Source organism: Leptonychotes weddellii, chromosome 4 (assembly GCF_054177405.1).
Source record: "Leptonychotes weddellii isolate Sample4059 chromosome 4, ASM5417740v2, whole genome shotgun sequence".
NCBI classification, from domain to species: Eukaryota; Metazoa; Chordata; class Mammalia; order Carnivora; family Phocidae; genus Leptonychotes; species Leptonychotes weddellii.
The window spans coordinates 94,253,214-94,276,386 of record NC_138372.1 but is presented as its reverse complement, the minus strand read 5'-3'; the positions used below and the strand labels follow the sequence as shown (position 1 = coordinate 94,276,386).

General features: G+C 43.8%; 1 protein-coding gene across 2 annotated transcripts in view; it reads left to right on the top strand.

Moving 5' to 3' along the window:
* The window catches only part of OTUD7B (OTU deubiquitinase 7B), a 56,909-nt gene extending 33,805 nt beyond the window's left edge, over positions 1-23,104 (top strand). The window contains exons 3-12 of one of the 2 annotated variants that reach the window (XM_081815859.1): positions 1,471-1,659; positions 4,427-4,654; positions 6,102-6,203; positions 7,794-7,921; positions 12,167-12,279; positions 14,199-14,326; positions 14,747-14,896; positions 15,524-15,638; positions 16,790-16,874; positions 18,257-23,104. In XM_081815859.1, coding sequence (XP_081671985.1) covers positions 1,471-1,659; positions 4,427-4,654; positions 6,102-6,203; positions 7,794-7,921; positions 12,167-12,279; positions 14,199-14,326; positions 14,747-14,896; positions 15,524-15,638; positions 16,790-16,874; positions 18,257-19,465 — 2,447 coding nt within the window. In that variant the 3' untranslated portion in view covers positions 19,466-23,104. Of the gene's footprint in view, positions 1-1,470; positions 1,660-4,426; positions 4,655-6,101; positions 6,204-7,793; positions 7,922-12,166; positions 12,280-14,198; positions 14,327-14,746; positions 14,897-15,523; positions 15,639-16,789; positions 16,875-18,256 lie in introns of those variants that run through there. The other variant, XM_081815860.1, reaches the window with a different exon arrangement.
* Positions 23,105-23,173: the final 69 nt, after the last annotated feature.

Genomic DNA, 23,173 nt, shown 5'->3' with positions numbered 1-23,173 from the left:
GTGACATTTTGAACAAATACCTGAAGGAGTGTAGATAAATTGGGGAGAGAGCCTTCCAGGCAGCGGGGAGAGTTGTTGGAAAGGCCATAGGTGGGAGCAGTCTTAGCATGTTTGTAGGGACAGTAAAGAGGCCAGACTGACTGAAGCAGTGTGAGCAAAGGGAGCTGGAACAAATGGCAGATGTAATGGCTCAGAAGTAAATTCATCGGGTATTAATGATTCATACAGCTTAACTGGAAAATTAGAGTAATAACAGATATCACAGCAACAGCAATAAATACATATATAAAACTTGCTGTGTCCCAGTGCTTTTAATTCATTTGCTCTTCATAACAGTCCTACATGGAGTCATCTCCACTTTGATAGCCAGGGAGATTGAAACACAGAAAAAAGGCTGGAAAAGTAGGCCAGGTCATAGAAAGCCTTGAATGTCAGACACAGGAGCCTAGGATTTATTCTGTAGGCAGTGGCAAGCAGTTAGCGGTTTTGATTCTGGAACTGAAATGATCAGAACTGTGCTTTGGAAAGATTAATCTCATGGGATACTTTAGAGTGGATTGGAGGTGGGACAGTGGGTGATAGGAATTGAATTAAAGGGGTAGCAGGTGGAATAGAATAGAAAGAAATATTTATTGAATAATATAACTGGAGAAAGCAACAGAAAAATCCATTATGACAAATCTACCATTTAGGGTCTTTTCTTCAATAGAGTAGTGATTCTTAAATTTGGCGGCAGTTAACCGTTCCTTTTGGTAATCTGAGGACAGCTATCAGCTCTTTTTCTTTAGAAGAATGCACATACTTATACCTTTGTATACAATTTCGGATGGTTTAGGACATTGCAGAGCATGTCTAGGCTAAGAACTCTCTGGATATCAGAATTGAGAGACCTGGGCTTTAGTCACACTTTTCCTTGGTGCAAACTAGCTGTGCCTTTGGGCAAGTCACTCTACTTCTTTAGGCTTCCTTTGTTTTATCTGTGGTCTCTGTGGGCCCTTCCATTTCAGAGACACAAAGGTTCAATGCTCACAGAGCCAACTTAGGAAATGGACAAGTAAATAAAGAAATTGTGGTATTGCAGACTGAAGTGTTATGGAAGAAAATTAAGCACAATAAGGAACAGGAGAATGGTGGAAGTATGCATGAATTTTCCTTGCTAGTTTTTCTTTTTTTCTTTTATTTATTTATTTATTTATTTTAAAGATTTTATTTATTTATTCATGAGAGACAGAGAGAGAGAGAGGCAGAGGGAGAAGCAGGCTCCCAAGGAGCAGAGAGCCCGATGCGGGACTCGATCCTAGGACCCTGGGATCATGACCTGAGCCGAAGGCAGACGCTTAACCATCTGAGCCACCCAGGCGCCCCTCCTTGCTAGTTTTGAGAGGATGGTTCGAGTGATTGTTCTGTGTCTTTCCTCAGTTTCCCTGTACTCTGAGTACCCATTTCACTCTTTGCTTTGTCTCCTGCCAGGAAAGAATTGGGACGTGAGTGCCGCCCTCAGTGATTTTGAACAGCTACGTCAAGTCCATGCTGGGAACCTGCCCCCACCCTTTAGTGAAGGGAGTGGTGGCTCCAGGACCCCTGAAAAGGGGTTTTCGGATAGAGAGTCTGCCCGCCCTCCCCGACCCACCCTGCAGCGGCAGGATGACATCGTTCAAGGTACTGGGGTAACTGAGGGGTGTTTCTGTAGGTGGACTAGGAAGGAAGTGAGGGGACTGCTAAACGGAGTCATCCTTTGGAGATGATCCTATCCCTCCCCCTGCTCCCCTGACAGACTGATCAGAGGTGGCCTCAGTCTGTCTTGGTGCGGGAGCCCCACACTGTCCCACTGCATCTTGAGTATTCCTCTGTACGAAGGCCTTTTTCAGATACTGGGAGAGAAATGGATGAAGGAGAACAATCTAGTTGTCAAGATAAAGTACATAAAGGTAGAATTCAAAGGATCACTGCCATCCACCTCTTCGGTTAATATTTGTCAGTATGTATCAAAATTTTAAAATGCCTGTATACTCTGAGTTAGCAATTTGATTTCTAGGAATTTATCATATATGTGTATGTGCACGTGGGTGTGTGTATATATATATATCCTTTAAATAAATAGACGTAAGTGGACACATACACATATGCAGCATAAAGCTTGAAAGTTAAAGCTTGAAAACAACATTTAAGGTCCATTAGTAGAGGAGCAGTTAAATGAATTAAAATCATTTATGTTGTGGAATACTCTGCAGCCATTGGAAAGAATTAGGTAGAACTTGATGTGCTGTTTTTAAAGTCTCTAAAATCTATTGAGAAAGGTAAGATGCAGTACAGTTTATATAGTATGTTCTTGTTTATGTTTTTAAAAATGATTTCAAAAGCTACATGTGCTTCTTTTTTTTTTTTAGTTTATTTATTTATTTATTTATTTTAGAGAGAGAGCAGGGGGAGGGGCAGAGGGAGAGGAAGAGAGAGTCTCAAGCAGACTTCACTCTAAGTGCAGAGCCCCATGCAGGGCTCTATCTCATGACCCTGAGATCACAACCTGAGTTGAAACCAAGAATCAGTTGCTTAACTGACTGAGTCACCCAGGCGCCCAAAGCTATATGTGTTTCTATGTGCATAAAAAATTCTAGAAGGATCCAAAAGGTTGCCTCTGGAGAAGGAATCAGAAATTTTGAATAAGGGGGAGATTTATTTGTAATACTGTACAGCTTTCTATAGTATTTTGATTTTTTACCATGGGCTTATAATACTTTTTAAATACCTAAAAAAAAACAGTTTAAGAAATAATATCACTATAAAATAACTTTAGACAAATCTTGACTTACTTTGTGTGTCATCTCTGACAAGTATTGGATTAAGAACTACTTCCCAATACAATTTTTAGCTTTTGATAATCTTTATATATAAACTGAAGTCATGCACATGAATTGTAATATGACACTGAGCAGATTATGATCACAGACTATCTGCTGGGGAATTTTAAGTACCATGTAGCCAAAACAAATGAAATAGGGACACCTGGGTCACTCAGTCAGTTAAGCGTCTGCCCCGGCTCAGGTCATGATCCCAGGGTCCTGGGATCGAGTCCTGCATTGGGCTCCTTGCTCAGTGGGAAGCCTGCTTCTCCCTCTCCCTGCCATTTCCCCTGCTTGTGTTCCCTCTCTCTCTGACAAATAAATAAATAAAATCTTTAAAAAAAAATAATTTGAGGGCGCCTGGGTGGCTCAGATGGTTAAGCGTCTGCCTTCGGCTCAGGTCATGATCCCAGGGTCCTGGGATCGAGTCCCGCATCGGGCTTCCCACTCCTTGGGAGCCTGCTTCTCCCTCTGTTTCTCTCTGTCTCTCATGAATAAATAAATAAAATCTTTAAAAAAAAAAAATAATAATAATTTGAGGTACTGTCTACATTACTGTCTTTCTCTGGCATGTTAAGTGAGAATGACTGTACCTATGCTTTCTGATAAATATGAATCCAGAAAAGTTGTAGTAAATTATGTAAATGAATGTTATCGATGGTAGATAAGAAAGTTTCCAGATGTGTAAGATTTATCATTAATTTTTTTTAAGATTTTATCTGTTTATTCGTGAGAGAGAGAGAAAGGCAGAGGCAGAGGCAGAGGGAGAAGCAGACTCCCCGCTGAGCAGGGAGCCTGATGCAGGGCTCGATCCCAGGACCCTGGGATCATGACCTGAGCTGAAGGCAGACGCTTAACGACTGAGCCACCCAGGCGCCCCTATTATTATTAATTTTCTATAATGGAAATTCTTTCCTTTATTCTCCAAAACTGAAAATTATCAGAGTGATTATTTGATTCAGCCGAGCCAAATGAAACCCCATTTCCCTTATTCCCTCTTTTTCCTACCAAACAGTGACCAAGTTGCCAAATGAATGAGTCCCTTTTATGTTGGGAAATGGGAAGTGAAAGAAGACAGTCATGGGGAGAAGTTCAGGCAAATTCTTTTAAAAAGGGTAGAAAGAGGAATGTATATTTGGTGCTAATATAAGTGCCTGCAAAAATACTACTTTTTGGGCGCCTGGGTGGCTCAGTCGTTAAGCGTCTGCCTTCGGCTCAGGTCATGATCCCAGGGTCCTGGGATCGAGTTCCACATCGGGCTCCCTGCTCGGCAGGAAGCCTGCTTCTCCCTCTCCCACTCCCCCTGCTTGTGTTCCTGCTCTCGCTGTGTCTCTCTCTGTGAGATAAATAAATGAGATCTTTAAAGAGAAGGGGAAAAAAAGAAAAAAAAAATACTACTTTCTGTATTTCTCCACCTGTATTTGGATTGAGAAAGAAGGTTGGGAAATTTGGTAGCTAGTGAGACTCTCAGTTTTTCCCTGCCTGGAAGAGGTAACCCATGTCAAGAGGTAACCATCACCACATGAGTGGAATGGAACGTTCTCTGGGCTGTGTATGTTCTAAGGTAACTCCGTTTCTCATTGCAGAAAAACGCCTGTCTAGGGGCATCTCCCACGCCAGCTCCAGCATTGTTTCCCTGGCCCGGTCCCATGTCTCCTCCAATGGTGGGGGTGGGGGGAGCAGTGAGCACCCCCTGGAAATGCCCATCTGTGCCTTCCAGCTTCCAGATCTCACTGTGTACAACGAAGACTTCCGCAGCTTCATAGAGAGAGACCTTATTGAGCAGTCCATGCTGGTTGCCTTGGAACAGGCAGGTCAGTGAGTGCTTCTTTTCCTGGGCTCTTCCGTTTGCTCTTCACCTGCAGGCAGCCACGTGGAGGGGCTGGCCTTGACCAGTAGCTTCCTGTCTAAATGTGGGAGCTGACTGCAAAGTCAAGAGTCAGTCAGATCAACATGTACTGAGCTAGGTGCTTCTTTTCGGGACACAAATTAGACACTTTCCCCTGGAAATTTCCTGTTTGATGGAAGGGAAACCAGATATACACATGAAAGGCCCAGGAATCAATACCTAAAAATCCATACATGGGGCAAAAAAAATACAAGTAAGTTATAATTGGCTCTGGAACACCCTTGTGACCAGAGAGAACCAATAGTATAGATGATGTACAATGGTGATTAATTTAAAAGTCCCATTTGTTTATATGAGCCTTTCCCTGAAGATTTATTTACCTTTAAAGTTGTGTTTGTCTTAAATTACTGTTAAAATTAGTTAATATGGTATGCGAGTCTGCTGGGAATTCTGGGAAATCTAGTCAGGTATTAAACTTACTTAGAAGAAAGACTGGGGGCTGGGAGGTGGGGGCATGGGAAAGAAGCTTTCATTTTTCATTTGTACCCTTCTATAGTAACTGTGTGCACCTATTTATAGTTTTTTAAAAAGTTAATAAGTTATCTGGCTAGTGAGATTATAGGCCAGTTTTCTTTCTGTCGAATTTCAGTAATTCAAGAAAACTTTTAAGCATGATTCATGAAATATTTTCCTCGTGTGAATAATGGATCAGCAATTGTGGGATGACTGTACAGAATTGAGACTCAATTCCTAAGGTGTTTCATGTGCTTTGTCTTGTTGCTCATGTTTAAAGTCATACCACATACAAGCTGACATGCTGTCATATATGCAGATGATACTTTCGTGACATGAATACATGCTTTGGGTTGTTTTTCTTTTACTGATGATGGATTTGTGCTGAGCTTCATTGTTACGATGTTTACTGGTCTCCTGAGCAAAGTGAAGGAATCAGAGCCAGACCAAGTAGCCAACACAGATTTCAACCTATGACCTTGACCCCATCATCTAACCCAGAGTTGCTCAATCTCAGCACAGTTGACATTTAGGTCCAGATAATTCTTTGTTGTGTGAGCTGCCTGGTACATTATATTATGTTTATCAATCTCTCTGGCCTCTACCCACTAGATGCCAGTGGCATCCCCCCACTAGACAACCAAACATAGGTCTAGATATTGCCAAATGTCCCCTTGGATATTGGTTAGATCAGTGGTCCCCATGTAAGAACTGCTGATCTCACCAATCGTGCTCTCCAGGTTCTGATCGACTAGGTATAAGTGAAGAAGGTATAAGGAATAACAGTATTTTGGGTAGGCTTCCTAGAGGAGGCAAGTTTGGAGTCTGTTTTAGAGCTAGGGAAGTGGGAAGGGCTTTATGGATAATCTGCTCCTCTCCTTTTCCTTCTGTTTCCGTAGGGCGTTTGAACTGGTGGGTGAGTGTGGACCCTACCTGCCAGAGGCTGCTTCCTTTGGCAACTACTGGGGATGGAAACTGCCTCCTGCATGCAGCCTCTCTGGGTAAGTCTTCAAAATGGTGTTCTGCACCCTCAGAAAGGAAGCAATAGAATTAAATCTCATGTGCAGGACTTAATCCACTAACCTTGATCTTAGGCAGAAGTAATCGTACAGCGTGTGTGTGTGTGTGTGTGTGTGTGTGCGCGCGTGCAGGGGCATGGGCATGCAAGAGGGGATGGAAGAGAGCCCTGCCCTGGCTTTTCAGTCTTGTTCAGAGAGAATATGGAGAACACAGGATTTAGCATGGGTCCCACTATGAGAGCTGTCCCCCAGAAGTATTGAGCAGCAGGTATGTAAGCAAGATAAAGCTATGTGTGTATATCATTCTACTTAATATTTACTCTTTTGGTATGTAGAAAAGATGTTTTCATCAGTTTTTATGAGATTTGTTTAATTATAAAACTTATTTATAATTCAGTATGTTTTTTGCCTTAGATTTTATTTATTTTTTTATTTTTATTAACATATAATGTATTATTTGTTTCAGGGGTACAGGTCTGTGATTCATCAGTCTTACACAATTCACAGCACTCACCATAACACATACCCTCCCCAGTGTCCATCACCCAGGAACCCCATCCCTCCCACCCCCCTCCACTCCAGAACCCTCAGTTTGTTTCTTGAGATTGAGTCTCTTATGGTTTCTCTCCCTCTCTGGTTTTGTCTTGTTTCATTTTTCCCTCCCTTCCGCTATGATCCTCTGTCTTGTTTCTCAAATTCCGCATATCAGTGAGATCATATGATAATTGTCTTTCTCTGATTGATTTATTTCGCTTAGCATAATACCCTCTAGTTCCACTCACGTTGTTGCAAATGGCAAGATTTCTTTTTTTTTTTGATGGCTGCATAATATTCCATTGTATATATATACACCACATCTTCTTTATTCATTCATCTGCCAATGGACATCTAGGCTCTTTCCATAGTTCGGCTATTGTAGACATTGCTGCTATAAACATTGGGGTGCACGGGCCCCTTCGGATCACGACATTTGTATCTTTGGGGTAAATACCCAGTAGTTGCCTTAGATTTTAAAAAAGTCCTCATGTGGGCGCCTGAGTGGCTCAGTTGGTTAAGCGACTGCCTTCGGCTCAGGTCATGATCCTGGAGTCCCGGGATCGAGTCCCGCATCGGGCTCCCTGCTCGGCAGGGAGTCTGCTTCTCCCTCTGACCCTCCTCCCTCTCATGCTCTCTGTCTCTCATTCTCTCTGTCTCAAATAAATAAATAAAATCTTTAAAAAAAAAAAAAAAAGTCCTCATGTTCCAACCATCCCTCCAGCTTTAATGCTGATTGCCATTTGCCAGACCCATCTTTTCTGCTGCTACTCTGTATTTTAGTTTGTTAGACTTGCATATGAGTAAGGGGCTTTCTGTCAGGAGTTTGTAGGATGTGGTGGATCCCCCACTTTTAAGTTCTTGAAGTTTCTGAACCTCCAGAGTAGGAACATCTTTTCTCTCATTGTTAAGTACCTCTCCCCTAAGTCACAGGGGTTTCTTTGAACCTGGCCTTCAGCCTGATTGCCTTGATGCTAGGGTATGTGCATCATAATTAATAAATGTAAGGTGTCCTACTGGTATGTTTTCTTGCCACAGGCATGTGGGGTTTCCATGATCGGGACTTGATGCTGCGGAAAGCTTTGTATGCGCTGATGGAGAAAGGAGCCGAGAAGGAGGCATTAAAACGGCGCTGGAGGTGGCAGCAAACACAGCAGAATAAAGAGGTGAGGGAGTTTGGGTGGGAGCACCTTGTCCCCCAGAGTTAGCTACAGGAAATGCTCAGTGTGTACCAGTAGGCAGTGTCTCCTGGTGCTTAATTGGTGGTACTCCCCTTGTAATCCTGGAAATTGTAGAAAATGCAGAAGACACCACAGGACCCATGCCTGGCTGATACAGTCATGAGAACTAGTATGGTGAAGCTGAGACCCACAGAGGAGGTAACTAACATTGTGCTTCTTACCTGATAGATTCCAAGTCTTCAGTAGAAATCTTTTGCAAAATAAGATATGATAAGTCCACAGGATTTTTTATTGTTTTGGGGTTTTTTGCTTATAATAAGGCTTAGACCAGTTTTTAAGGACTTATGTTTTCAATTCTTACAGAAATGTAAATGCTTAAAAATTTTGTTCGCTGTATGTACTATTTGCTTTTCATATACTCGGTTTGTTTTTTAAAAATTTTAAAAACATGCCGTTAAATTGAGTTTGAATGGTACTTCTCAGGAGTTCAGCAGATATTGAGACTGTTTTTGTATAAGAAAGTAACAATGGACTGTTTGTACTTTCCATCCCCGTAACAGGGGTTGAGCTAACTGGCCTGTGGGACAAATTCCACCAACAGTTTTGTAAAAAAAAAAAAAAGTTTTATTGGAACACAGCCCTCCCCATTCATTTACGTATGTTTGTTTATGTTAAGTGCTTTCCTTGTGTAGAATGGAACAGCAGCAGAATAGAGTAGTTGCATATGGCCCACAAAGCCTAAAAGATTTACTGTCTGCAATTACGATGGAGCAATAAAAGAGTTTGCCGACCCCTCACTTTAATAATGACACTGTACACTTACATAAAGATAACAGGTCTCCCTCTTCCCTTTTCCCCTGGTTCTCTGTCTTCTGTGTTTATCTTGTGCTCTTTGTGAATATCTGTTTTTTTTGCCATGTATATGACTAGGTCCTCTGGCATAAATATGGGACTGTCTCTTCAGAAACTTTCCTTTTTCTTTCCATCTTCTTTCTTGTTGCCTTTTATTGCTCTGTCATAACTGGCCATTATATAGAACTAAGAGGGTTTTTTTAGTTATTAGAATTTTATATCCTGAAGATTAAAATATGAAGGTAGAATGTGTCATGTTTCTCTCTTAAAAACAAAGAGCCCAATTGTTAAAATTAGGATGGTATTAAGCTCAGAATGGAGTCTTTGATCAGCCAATCTGCCCCAGAGGATTCCTGAGGGAAATAAATGCACAGGGGCAAGGCCAAGTAAATGGCATTCTTTATTACTGCCAAGTCCCATGGCTCCTTGGTGAGCGGAGCTGGACCTTGTGGAGAGCTTCTTTTGCTTAAGCTAGAGCCAGCCTAAAGTTTGCCTTCCTCACTATTGAATTCACACCATCCCTGAACCTTACATTTGACACTCCAGAGTCAAGAAAAGGCTGAACTAGAGCATTCAGCTATTAAGTAGAAGTGACAACAACAGTCAGAGAATAGGTATGCCCAATTCCAGCTTTTAAGCTATTGTAGTTATTTTAAAGGTGGGGCTAGATTATTATGGCTTTAGCCAGGAGACCCAGAAATACCCAAGTTCTGTTCTTGGTCAGCCACCTGTTCCCCCTCAGAGTCCCCAGTGGAAATACATGCATAGAGAGTAGTGGCTATCAAAGGAGCAATATTTTACTCCTTTTGCCCAGCACATTAAAAGTTCCATATTGGAAATGTGGCCTAGAGAATTGTTTTAGTTGAGACTATTTATAGCATTATGCTGCACCTTAGGCATAGGAATGGAGGGAGGCATGAGGGACTGGGACGCTTCTTTAAATCAGGACCAAACTCCATAGGAACTAAATTGGTTTTGATTTCCCAGGCCTTCTTGTTTTCTGTTGAAATTAGTGGTCAAGCCCAATAAGGTTGGGGTGCCTGGGGGCTCAGTAGGTAGAGCATGCGGCTCTTGACCTGGGGGTCATGAATTTGAGCTCCACCTTGGGTGTAGAGATTGTTTAAATGAATAAACAACAACAACAAAAAAGTCAAAACCAGTAAGGACATTTTCAGGCTGGCAGGATACGCCACCTAGTGGCTGCATGTATGAAAACAGGAAGCTGAAATAGGTGAGAGGAAGACAAGAGTGACCAGAGCACCCAGTCAGTACATTACTGCCTGTGCATTGTTCTTTTTATTTTTAATTGAGAAGCTTCGTTACAGCATTTTACAAGGAGAACATAACTTTGTCATTTTGTTATTATTAAAGTAAAATGTGGGCACCTGGGTGGCTCAGTTGGTAAAGCATCTGCCTTCAGCTCAGGTCATGATCGCAGGGTCCTGGGATCTCCCTCTCCCTCTGCTCCTCCCCCCTGCTCATGCTGTCTCTCGCTCTCTCTCAAATAAATAAATAAAATCTTAAAAAAAAAATAAAGTAAAATGTGCTAAAACAGCTCTTTAATTCTTCTTAAATTTGCTCCTCATGCCCCTCATATTTTCAGTGTGATTCTTTCTACTGTCAGTGTGTGTTTAAGCAGTATAAACTCATTTAAATACTAATGTAAGCCAAATACAATTAACAACATAGACTTGTCTGCCAAATTATCATATACATCCTAAAGGCAAATGGTATTTTTAAATTGTTTACCACTTCTCCAATCTCCTTGATAAAAGTTATAGTTTCACTCAGCATGTATTTATTAATTACTGATCATATCATAGGCACTAGCATATTGCCTGAAACATGGTCCTAGCCCTTAAGAGTAGTAGTCGGAGATGGACATGTAAATACATAATTGTACCAACTGTGATAAAGTCTGTACAGCAGTTGAGGAGGGAGGGCAAAAAGGAAGGAGTGGGTCTTCCAGGAAGATTTAGGAAAGGCTTCATAAAGAAGATACTTGAGTTCTCTCCTGACAGTTGAGAAATTATTCAGCAGGTGGATAGGGAGTGGGCTGCTCCAAGCAGAAGGAACAAGCTAGACAAAAGCTGAAGTACAAAGTACCGCAGTGCATTCAAGGAACTACAGCTAATTAAATGATGTGTTAGAGAGGTGGGTAGGGGCCAGGAAGTGGACTTTGTATGCTACACTTAAGGATTTTGAACTATATCTAAAAGGTCATGATGGTTCTTTTTTTTTTTTTTTTTTAATAGATTTTATTTATTTGAGAGAGCAGGCGAGCATGAGCAGGGCGGGGGCAGGGTGGGCAGAGGGAGAAGCAGACTCCCTGAGCAGAGAGCCCAGTGCAGGGCTCGATCCCAGGACCCTGAAATTATGACCTGAGCTGAAGGCAGACGCTTAACTGACTGAGCCACCCAGGTGCCCCAGGTCATGATAGTTCTTAAGATAATTTGTAGCAGGAAGCAAAGATCAGATTTTAATTTTAGAGAAATCTTTCTGGTAACATTGTAGAAAATGGATCAGAGGAATGCTTGACTGGAAGTAGTAAAACCAGTTAAGGGTCCATTACAGTAGTTCATGCTTAATAATTGTTGACTAAGGAATCCAGGTGTGGGGTGGGTAAAAGGAGAGGAGTCTTCAGTAAGTCCCTCATTTCTAGCTTGGGTGTTTGGGTGATATTCAGTGCAGTTCACTAAGGCAGGAATATAGGAAGAAGAGTGGGTTTTGGAAGAGGTAGGAGTTCAGGTTTTGACTGTATAGAGTTTGAGGCAGTCATGGGCAGGGGGCAATCTTCAGTAGGCAGCTGGATGTGAATATAGAAATTAAGAGGAGGTCTGGGATGGAGAGGGAGATTTTAGCATCTTGAGCATATAGATGGCAGTAGATGAGATTATGGCAGTAGAAGAGATCACCCAGAAGGAACCAAGGCTGTTAATATTATTGACACAACACCCATACTGCTAGGGTAGACAGAGTTGAGAGAGAGAGGAGAAAATAGTGTTGCAGAAGCTGAAGGAGAAGGAAGTTTAATGAGTTGAAATGCTACCTGAAGACTAAGAAAGATGAGAACCAAAGAGAAGGTCATTGTCCTTTGCCAGAGTCAGTTACGTGAAGTGGTGTAAATGGGGCAAGGGGTGTAGGCTGGACTGAAATGGGCCGGAAAAGAATGGAAGAAAAATAAGTGTAAGAGAGATCATAGACTCTTCTGTTGTGGACCTTGACTAGGAAAGGGAGAAGAGATTTGACTTTGTAGTACACGGTGTAAGCCAAGTGCTAAGAGAATAGGGAGTGGGGCACTGTGAGTGAGTTGAATAGCTGCTGCCTCGTGCACCTAGCCTCTAACTGCTTGGTCTCCCCTGCCTGTCTTTCACGCAGTCAGGCCTGCTGTACACAGAGGATGAATGGCAGAAGGAATGGAATGAGCTGATCAAGCTTGCCTCGAGTGAACCCCGCATGCATCTAGGTTCCAATGGAGCCAACTGTGGTGGGTAAGTATGGCTAACATGGTTGGGGGTAGGAAGGAATCTTTACCGAGTCCTCAGTGTCCAAAGAACTTCTTGCTCAGAGGACGTTAGAAGGGAAGAGAGGGGCTGTGCAAGGGCACAGAAGGGTATAACAGCATGGTATGTTCTAGGAACTACAAGTAACTGGGCATTGCCAGAATACAGAGTACATGGTATAGAGTGCTAGATGAGGCTGGATAACCAGAGTTTTGTGTGCCATGCTGAGGTTTCTGTTGTACCATGCTGAGGAATTAAAATCATATCCAATCAGACTTTGAGAAATTATAGGACATGACTCAGTTTTCTCAATAAATATATTGCAAGGAAAATAAAAAGGGAGAGGGAACCTAAGTTTAAAGACACTTAGACAAATCAACCAGTGGGAATGTATGGACATTTATAAGACAGCTGGGGAAACGTAAACAATGTCTACGTGTTTAATTATTGTTAATTTTTTTAAAAGTGTGATATTAATGGTTGTGTGGTTGTTTTTAAAAGGAGTCCTTTATTCTTTTAGAGATAGAAACTGAAAAATTTATGGATGAAATGATACTAGGATTTGATTCAAAATAATCTGGTGGGGTGGGGTGAGGGTGGGGGCTAATAGGGAACTAGATCAAGGTCTAGGTGAAACAACATTGACCATGTGTTTTATAATTGTTGAGGCTGGGTGATGGATACGTGAGAGTTTAGGTATAATATTCATTCTAGTTTTGAATGTTTAAAATTTTGAAATTTTCTGTAACATAAAGTTAAAAATTATAACTTATCCAGATTTTATTGTGCATAAGAATAATCTGGGAGGCTTGTTAGAGTGCAGATTTGGGGACCTCCACCCTAAGGAAGTTCAGTTGAGTTGGACTGAGCTATGGCGCAGAAATCTGCATTTGTACCAAGTACCCAGTGTTGAATAACATTGTTGTTGGGGTCAGGAAGCCACTGAATTGTGTGTATGCTGGTGACAGGAGCAAATTCGTGTATTTGAACACACTGCTAGCAGAGCGGGTAATGAAGTGGAGGGCATTGAGACTGGGTGCAGTTGTAGTAATCCGGGAGAGAGGCCATGGGTGTGAACAAGAGTGGTGGGTTGCAGACAGGCTGGAGGAGATAGATACGAGAGACACGTAAGAGATGGAATCAGTCAAGCCAGGTGATTAATTAAGATGAAAGATAAAGAAGAGTAACTATTTCACAGATTTCTGATTAGGCTACTAGGTAGATATGGTGAGGGTGAGATGCTGTTCTTCACGTAAGGGAAGATAAGAAGAGGAATTTTTCTTTTTTTTTTTTTTTGTAGGACATGATGCATGTGATGTGTGGGTGGTTGTGGGTAAAGTGAGGCTACACAGTTGTGTCCTGAGCTACATGATAAAGCAAATAGGGGAAGGCTATTGAACAAGATTGGTTTTAACGGAGGGATTACCTCCAGATTCCTAACACTATTTTAGCCTTAGGGCCTTCAAATCTCTTTTCTTGGATTTCCCCATCTCTGAAACGGGAGTAGAAACAGCCACTGTAGCATAAAATAATCAGCTATGTCCATGGCAGTTTTAAGATTAGAAAACCAGGAAAAGGGGGTGCCTGGGTGGCTCAGTCATTGAGCATCTGCCTTCGGCTCAGGTCATGATCCTAGGGTCCTGGGATCGAGCCCCGCATCGGGCTCCCTGCTCCTCGGGAAGCCTGCTTCTCCCTCTCCCACTCCCCCTGCTTGTGTTCCCTCTCTCACTGTGTCTCTCTCTGTCAAATAAATAAATAAAATCTTAAAAAAAGAAAGAAAGAAAACCAGGAAAGGGCATTCCTCTTTTTCCTCTTTGCGGAACTGGTCTTCAGGGGTGTCTTGTTTGGGTTTCTTCCCTCTCCCCTTCGCGGCACCCCTTCCACTCTCTCCCCTCCTGCACCTCTAGGGTGGAGAGTTCAGAGGAGCCTGTATATGAGAGCCTAGAAGAATTCCACGTTTTTGTCCTTGCGCATGTGCTTAGGAGGCCCATAGTCGTCGTGGCCGACACCATGCTGAGGGACTCTGGTGGGGAAGGTGAGTCAGTCCTCGCTGTCCTGAGCACCTTCTATTTGCAGAACCTTGGGCTAAGCACTGGGAGGAGGGAAGGAAGGGGCTATATGGAGGGAAGGAAGGGGAGAAACAAGGTATACATTAGGACAATGCAAAATTCTCAAGAGATCAAGAGCAAAGCAGTTGGGGTTAATTGATGAGGCTTCTTAAGAAAGCCTGCTTCTCCCTGTCCCACTCCCCCTGCCTGTGTTCCCTCTCTTGCTGTGTCTCTCTCTGTCAAATAAATAAATAAAATCTTTAAAATAAATAAATAAATAGATAGATAGAATGATTAACTAGGGGTTAGAGTGAGTAAAAGGGGGAACTCCCTTGGAAGAGTGGGGTGTGGGGATTGCCCTCTAGGCAAGAAAACATCCTGAATAACAGTCTTTGTGGTTGCTGCAGCGTTCGCCCCTATTCCCTTTGGGGGAATCTATCTGCCCTTGGAGGTCCCAGCCAGCCAGTGTCACCGCTCCCCTCTGGTGCTCGCCTACGATCAAGCCCACTTTTCTGCACTTGTGTCCATGGAGCAGAAGGAGAATGCCAAGGAACAAGGTGCTGAATGCGATGTTGGTGTCTTTGGTGTCTTTTGGTCTACTTTATTTTCACTTGGAAAAACTTAAATAGGAGAGAGTATAGGAGGGAAGAACTAAGTGACATGCAAGCCCAGACAGTGCACACTGATACTGTTTTACTAAGCTAAAGATACGCCAGGGTGTTTAAATTAAAAATAAATACATTTTGACAAAGAGCTTTGGGGAAAAACACAGTAGCCTGCCTGTATTTGCTGCTCCCTGTTCTGGAGTAGAGTGTGTGTATTAAGGTCATAGAACCTTCCAAGTGATGCTCTGCAACTGAGCCACCCAGGCGCCCCTGCTGTATTTGTCTTAATAATGACTTTGAATGTTTTGAATCCACATTAACTGGCAAGAACATCATGAGTGTTTGTTGACTGACTGGGGGGGAGTCATGGAGATTAGTGGCCTAAATTTGTATTGGCTAGTAAGGGAAAACCAGTCTGTCTGTTTTTGATGCCAGTGTAATTCACATGTGAAAACTGAGTGAGCTCAGTTCAAGACCTTTGATATGATCCAGCCTCCTCTTTAGTGAAGTCAGTTTGTGTTCAGTTGCCTTCCTGTCTCCTTAAGGAGACTCCTTGATGACATGTTTCTTCCTCCCCAGCTGTGATCCCACTTACAGATTCAGAGCATAAGCTGCTGCCCTTGCACTTTGCTGTGGACCCTGGAAAGGGCTGGGAGTGGGGCAAAGATGACAATGACAACGTCCGATTGGCCAGGTGAGGCAAGCGTAGCCTTCCCACCTGCTAAGTGTCTCTTCCACATACAGCATCCATTTCCCCGGGGACTCTTCCTCAGCTCAGAGGCAAGACAGTCACATCCTAGCTCCAGTGTTTTGGGGAAGATGGAGACGTGGGGGATAGGTTGGGCACCAGGATTCTTACAGCATGCACCTGCTTTTTCTCCCCATGAAAGAGACGGAAATCCTGGGATTACAACTTGTTCTTTCCTTATGAGATGAGGAGTGTTCTTCTCCTGGGACACATCCCAGAATCTCCAAAACAGTGATCAGAAAATCAGGATAATCAAGTCACACTTTTTCTCCCAGTCCAAGTGAAAGGTGTTTTATTTTATTTATTTAAAAAATTTTTTTAAGATTTCATTTTTTAAGTAACCTCTACACCCAACATGGGGCTCAAACTCACAACCCCAAGATCAAGAGTTGCACGCTTTACCAACTAAGCCAACCAGGCACTCCATGAGAGGGGTTTTTAAATAATTGACTGAAGTAGTTAGTTTGCTTTGGATTGTTGCCTTTCTGAATTTAAATAGCAAGAAAAATGTTCTTTCTGCCAGCCCCCCTCCCTGCCACCTCCCAAAGCAGGTTTAGTCCTCAGCCTGTGCCCTCCACAGCTTCCTACGAAGAGGGTATGAATGTAAAAGCTCCTTCCTTTACCTCTTACCCAGTGTTTCCTTCTTTGGGCTCCTGACACTGGGATCCAATTGAGAGGGTTTCATTTAAAAACTCAGAATTTATGGCTCTTAAAATAAGTTCTCACCTAAATATCAAAAGCTCCCTCTTAATAATATTTACACCAGCAACAATAATGGCTACTGTTCAGTAAGTATTTCCTGTTTTCCAGACATTATGCTGGGTCCTTTCCAGTACTATTTTAATCTTCACAACAACCCTACAGGGTAGATATTATCTATGCCCATTATCAACCCCAGCTGAGTTCCAGGGAGGGTGAAGTGACTTGCCTCAAGGTCATAAAGCTTAGTACTAATTGGTGGAGCTATAATTCAGACCCCACCTTGTCTGAGTCCCAAGCCATGTAGCCCTCTCCCATTCTACCTCCCAACTGGATCACATGCTTTGCTTTTTAAAGGTCACAGGATGTTTTTAATTCTTCCTTTCTCCTCTTCACAGTGTAATCCTGTCCCTGGAGGTCAAATTGCATCTGCTGCATGGCTACATGAATGTGAAGTGGATCCCAGTGTCCTCTGATGCACAGGTGAGGACTTCTCCGACCCCACCCTTGTACGTCCTCCGTTTTCAGCGACGGGGGGAACAAGGAGACTGGGCAGTGGTCTCCTTGTGAATTGCTTCTGAGTGGTAGCTGACGATTCAAGGTTAGTAATAACTGGAAAATATCAGATGAGTTCCAAAAGACACTTTTTCCTGCCTTCTTACCTGTTAGTGACCTCCATTTTCCACAGCCCCTCTCCAGCTCTGCTTCGTGATACTAAAACACATTCAAGAAAAGTTTTCTAGACTTCTTGGTGAACTTGAGATCGTCATTACTTTGTCCCAAGCCTTATATATATAGACTCCTGTGGAGGGTACCAGAGGAGACAGAATCGCTTAAGTCTCCTTAAGAGACTGATCTAATAGGTTCTGAGGATGTCATCGTTCTCCATAGAACAAGAATACAGGAACAAGGGCAGACTGACAGACTCTAGTGCTGAATGTCTAAAAGTTGAGGGGATGCAGAATGGTTAGAGTTGGTTGTGGTTAGTTAAGACTTCCTTGAGATTAATTTTGGGCAAAATCTGGCATAGACAAATCTGTTTGTTTTTTAAAGAGGTTATTCATTTGAGAGAGAGAGAGACAGAGGGAGCACAAGCAGGGGGAGAGGCAGAGGGAGAAGGAGATGCAGACTCCCCACTGAGCTTGGAGTGTGACATGGGGCTCAATCCCAGGACCCAACCATCTGAGCCACCCAGGCACCCTAGGCATAGAGAAATTTGTAATAGAGGCGCCTGGGTGGCTCAGTTGGTTAACTGTCTGCCTTAGGCTCAGGTCATGATCCTGGCATCGAGCACATCAGGCTCCCTGCTCAGTGGGGAGTCTGCTTCTCCCTCTCCCTCTGCCTGCCGCTCCCCCTGCTTGTGCTCTCTCTCTCTCTTTCTGTCAAATAAATAAAATCTTAAAAGAAGAGAGAGAAATTTATAATAAAGGATATTTTAGTATCTATGGAATATTCTTCCTCCTTACCCAGACGCCATGTATTGTATAGTTGCTCATTGCTCTAGAAGAACGTCAGGCTTCATTTTGTTACCTCCTTATTACAGAAGGGAGTCAAATTGCAGGGGGTGAGATAAAAGTTAGATATTTAGATACATCTTTCCCTGGTCCATGGGAGAGCTGACTGGAGCTGGGGAAGGACAGTGCCCTCCCGGGTGACCCTTCCCCACTGTGACAACGGCCCTTTGCTGGAACTAGGCAGGCACTCCAGGGATGGAGTGCACAGGTGTGTTATCAGCCCTTTTCCACGGGGCTAATTCCTGTAGCAATGCTGCAGCGAACCCTGTGAGCCAGGTGGAGGGGCCAGAGGGGACTTCCCTCGCCTCAGCCCAGTGGGACAACGAGTAATCCTGTTCTTATATCCTCCAGGCTCCCCTGGCACAACCTGAGTCCCCCACAGCCTCAGCTGGAGATGAGCCCCGGTCCACTCCTGAGTCTGGGGAATCAGACAAGGAGTCGGTTGGCAGCAGTTCTACAAGCAATGAGGGCAGCAAGCGGAAAGAGAAGTCAAAGCGAGGTCGGGAGAAAGACAAGAAGAGAGCAGATTCTGTGGCCAACAAACTGGGCAGCTTTGGCAAAACTTTGGGCAGCAAGCTCAAGAAGAACATGGGAGGCCTGATGCCCAGCAAGGGCTCGAAGCCTGGAGGGGTGGGAACGGGGTCGGGGGTAAGCAGCGGCACCGAGACCCTGGAGAAGAAGAAGAAGAACTCACTGAAGAGCTGGAAGGGTGGCAAGGAGGAGGCAGCGGGGGATGGGCCCATGTCTGAGAAGCCCACATCTGAGTCTGTTGGTAATGGAGGGAGCAAGTATAGCCAGGAAGTGATGCAGAGCTTGAGCATTATGAGGATTGCAATGCAAGGGGAGGGGAAGTTTATTTTTGTTGGAACCCTGAAGATGGGTCACCGTCATCAGTATCAGGAGGAGATGATCCAGCGGTACCTTTCTGATGCTGAGGAGAGATTCCTGGCCGAGCAGAAGCAGAAGGAGGCAGAGAGGAAGATCCTGAATGGAGGGGTGGGGAGTGGGCCTCCTCCAGCCAAAAAGCCAGAGCCAGATGGCGGGGAGGAGTTGCTGACTGCCCCCGCAGCAGAGTCCAAGGCAGTGGCATTCCCTGCTGGCTACCCTGGGGGCTTTACTGTCCCGCGGCCTGCTGGGGCTGGAGCCCACTGCCAGGAACCCCGGAGGCAGCTGGCAGGGGGGCCTTGGGGGGGGGGCCTACCACCCTATGCCACCTTCCCCAGACAGTGCCCTCCAGGGCGGCCCTACCCCCATCGGGACTGCATCCCGTCTCTGGAGCCAGGCAGTCACCCCAAGGATGGCCTTCACAGGGGTGCATTGTTACCACCCCCGTTCCGCGTGGCTGATTCCTACAGCAACGGCTACAGAGAGCCCCCTGAGCCAGATGGATGGGCTGGAGGGCCCCGGGGGCTTCCTCCAACCCAGACCAAATGCAAACAGCCGAACTGCAGCTTCTATGGACACCCTGAGACAAACAACTTCTGCTCCTGCTGTTACAGGGAAGAACTGAGGAGGAGGGAGCGCGAACCGGGTGGGGAGCTGCTGGTGCACAGGTTCTGAGCGGGGCGGGGAGCCTTGGAGGGCAGGGGGGCTAAACAAAGAGAGTTAAGCTCTACTCATTGGCTCATCAAGACCCAGCCCCCATGCGGATGGGGCAAATGCAGTAATGTCAGTGGGAGCCTGGCCAGGAACTTCTGAAGTGTGTGTGCGCGCGCTGGAGAGCTGCCAGGCTGGCAAGAGCAGGTCAGGGCTGGGCGGTGCCTGGAGGGCCGCGCGCGCGAGCCCTTTGTCAATCTTGCTGGGACTGAGGAGGTACAAGGGGGAAAGATGGTGATTCTGTCTCATAACTGCTTGGGTACACCCCAGGACCTAGGGGAAATGAGGGGAAGGTTTAGTGTGTGGGGGTGGGGAGGTGGGCAGAAGTCTGGGGCAGGAGCAGGCAAAGGAGGTTCTCAGTCAATAAAAGAAAAACCAGACCAAAGTTCTTGTAGGTTGGAAAAAAGCACATGATGGTGGAGTTGGGAGTGTGGAGGGAAACTGGGGAATTAGGCAGATTTGCTGTTGATTTGAATTAAGGTAGAAATTAGGGTTGGCCAAATTCCTCCTGAAGGATCTGGAAAGACAAGGCAGTAATGTGTCCTCACGGGTGCTTATTAGGAGGGGGTTAGTTTAAATCCGTTTACTGAGATGGGAAAGGGAAGAACTTAAAAGGGGAATCCTTTTCCTCTCAAGTTTTATTTCTTCTAAACAGCCATCTGTCATCTGTTCTGGTTTGAGAGGAGATTGCTGATTGCCCCGTATCTTTTCCTCATCCTTTTTGAGGGCTGAACTCAGCTAAGTTAAGATTGTGATTTTTTTTAACTACTTTAATTTTATTTAAAAAAAAAAAAGAAAAAGTTCCCTCAGGGGAAGGGAAGAGTGAGGAGAAGAGCAGCTGTGTGGGCTGAATCTTCTCCAGGTGATCTTTTGTAACTACTTAGCAATAACCACACATTGGGGTGTGAGTGCACCCTGGGGGGGCAGGAGCAGGACATACCTTTGGCCAGACTGTTTCAAACAAAACCAAAAACCATCCTCTGCTGCTGTGTTTCTGTAGAAAGCAACTTATTTTGACTATTTTTTTTTTTTAAGGAAAAGAAACAAAACGACCCCAGTGAGCAAAAACATTTTAAAAATGATTTTTTTTTTTCTTCCTATGTAAGTGATTCTTTCTCCTTCCTCTCTACTTTTGGAGAATGAACTTAACATCCCGGCTTCTTTTGTTAAGCCATAGCTGACCTTAATCTGTGGTTAGTTTATTAAAATAAGAAAAAAAAATACTTTGTAAGAAGACATATTTTTGATAATAGGATTGATGTTGAAACACGGGGGTAGGGGTTAGGGGCAATTTATAAAAAGGTAGTTAGAGAAATATATTTTAGTGAACTGTAACCACAGATCACAGATTACTCCCAATGAGCTGATCTGTCTTTGGGTTTCCCCCTTTCCCTGACTCAGCCCTTTTCCCCAGAGGGTGGGAGTGGGCCTATGGACACAGAAGGGGGAGCTCCTTTGCATTTTGCACAAAGCACAAGTCTGGACAGCCTTTACTCTGGCCAGCACCATTTCTAAGAGCTTTAAACTGGAGGACCTATCCTGGGCCAATTTTCCTTTTTCTTTCTTCCTTTTTTTTTTTTTCTGGGGGAAAAAAAAATCAACTATGCAATTGTATACACTCCTGGGTGCATATGAAGAAGGGGAATAAGTGTACTTAAGTGTCCAGAGTGTTAATCGGGGCTGTTTTTCTGTATGTGGATTTCTCTTTTAAGGTATGTACTCCTAACCCATCTCATGGAATGGCATCCCCACATTTGCTCTAAACCGGATGTGGGCTGGGTGTGGGTGTGTGTGTGTGTTGGGGACCTGTAATTGCCATATGTTGCTTCTGCCCAATCAGGAAAGTTGTCATCCCATGTCCCCCAAGACTGTCCTCTTCATTGGAACTGCTCAAGAGTTTAGAAAGATTCCTCTTTCTTCAGCAGACTTGAAAGTCACTCATTTTTCAAATCTGATAGTCGATTTAATCATTTCATATGGCTATTAATTCTTAGGCTTTTATTTGAAAATAGAATGGTTTTCAGGAAGCACTGGGGTCAAAGGAGATAGATTCCAAAGGAGGGGATGTACATATTTTTGGCCAGGGCTGGGACTAGTACAAGATGAGTACTCCCCTCGGTACAGAACTTTAAGGGGTACTGAAAAACTCAGTGATTAAGATAAATACCATGTTAATGCAGTATTTAAAATACAATATGGGAAAACTCCATGATGAATAAAATATCAAAATCTTAAAGAAGGATCCAATAGGACTGAGATTAAGGTGAGGGAAATAAGCTGAATTGAGCAAGTATGGGGTTGAATCCTGTCCTTACAATTTTGATACTTAGTTCATTGTGGATATTTTACATTGGTTTTGATGTTCAAAAAATACTGCATTAAGATAGTATGTTGGTTATTGAGTTTTGGGGCACCCCTTAAATTTTGTGCCCGAAGTGAGTGCCTTGCTCACCTCACCCTGTCTCTGGGGCTAGAACAGCACTGGTGAGACCATCACCTCGTGAGCTTCCATCCCCTAAGTGTGCCCAAGCAACAGGTGGCTCCAGCTCACACCCGGCACAGCTCACCTAGCTTTCCCGGAGGCGCATAGGATTCTGGCCTGGACCGATAGGAATGGGAACAGACCAGGGGTTTTCCCAGAGAGTAAAGCCAGGAAAGTTTTAATTCTCCGTTGGACTGCTGTGTTTGGATTTGATTTGTTATTAGATTCTAGCTAATACTTTTGTTTTTAAAAACTGAGGACAAATGAACAAAAACAGAAACCTTGTGTCATGTTTGTTTTTGTTTTGATTTATAAACTAACCAATCCCAATTTATTTGACCTCTTTTCAAATAAAAAAGGTAGAAATTCTGGGGGGTTGCTTAGGAGTGAGTATGATAAAATAGGGCTTTATTTAGGCCCTGTAGCTTTTTATTTAGCAATAAATTATTTTTGTTTAATTTGGGAAGGTAACTATATATTGAGGCATTAAAAAAAAATTCTCCATTCTAAGGATGACGGGCCCTGAGTCAATGGATGTTTTTCAGTAGGGATGAGTAAAGACTGTTTTGCTTTATTCTTTGAGGGGGTTTTGTGGGATGGAGGGTGAAGGAATAATGCCTGGGAAATGAAAACAGACTGTGGTTGGTTTGTGGTATTTTGGGAAGATGAGGGGGTGGAAGAGGCAAGCCCATGCAGTTACTGTGCTGGGAGAGGGGAGGAGAGGGGGACATGACGTGCACCCAAAATGAGCAAAAATTCCTTGGTTAAGGAGGGGTATGTGGCTGAAGGGGGAGGCAGATCCTGTCACCCTGGCTGAGGGATGGGATCTCTCAGGCTTAAATAAGTGCACTTAGTTCCTTTAATCCAGGGCATTGGGGTACCTACTGAGGTTTTTATTGGAGAGGGGAAATATTTGGGGTTCTTATTTTTCCCCTCTTAAGACAGTGCTACCCCTCCACCCTACATTCTCCACCCCAGCCTTGACGGAGCAAGTATACTATAGGATAGGTCTCCAAATTCCTACCTTAATCTGTGTCGTTTTATTGGGAGTTACAAGATTTAATCAAAAGTTTTTCCCTCATACTGGATCCTGTCAACAAAATAAAAAGATTATATCAAAACTTTTTTTTTTTTTTTTTAAAGATTCAGTCTCTTTATGGAGTGGGGATGATGTGAAACTTGGTGCTACA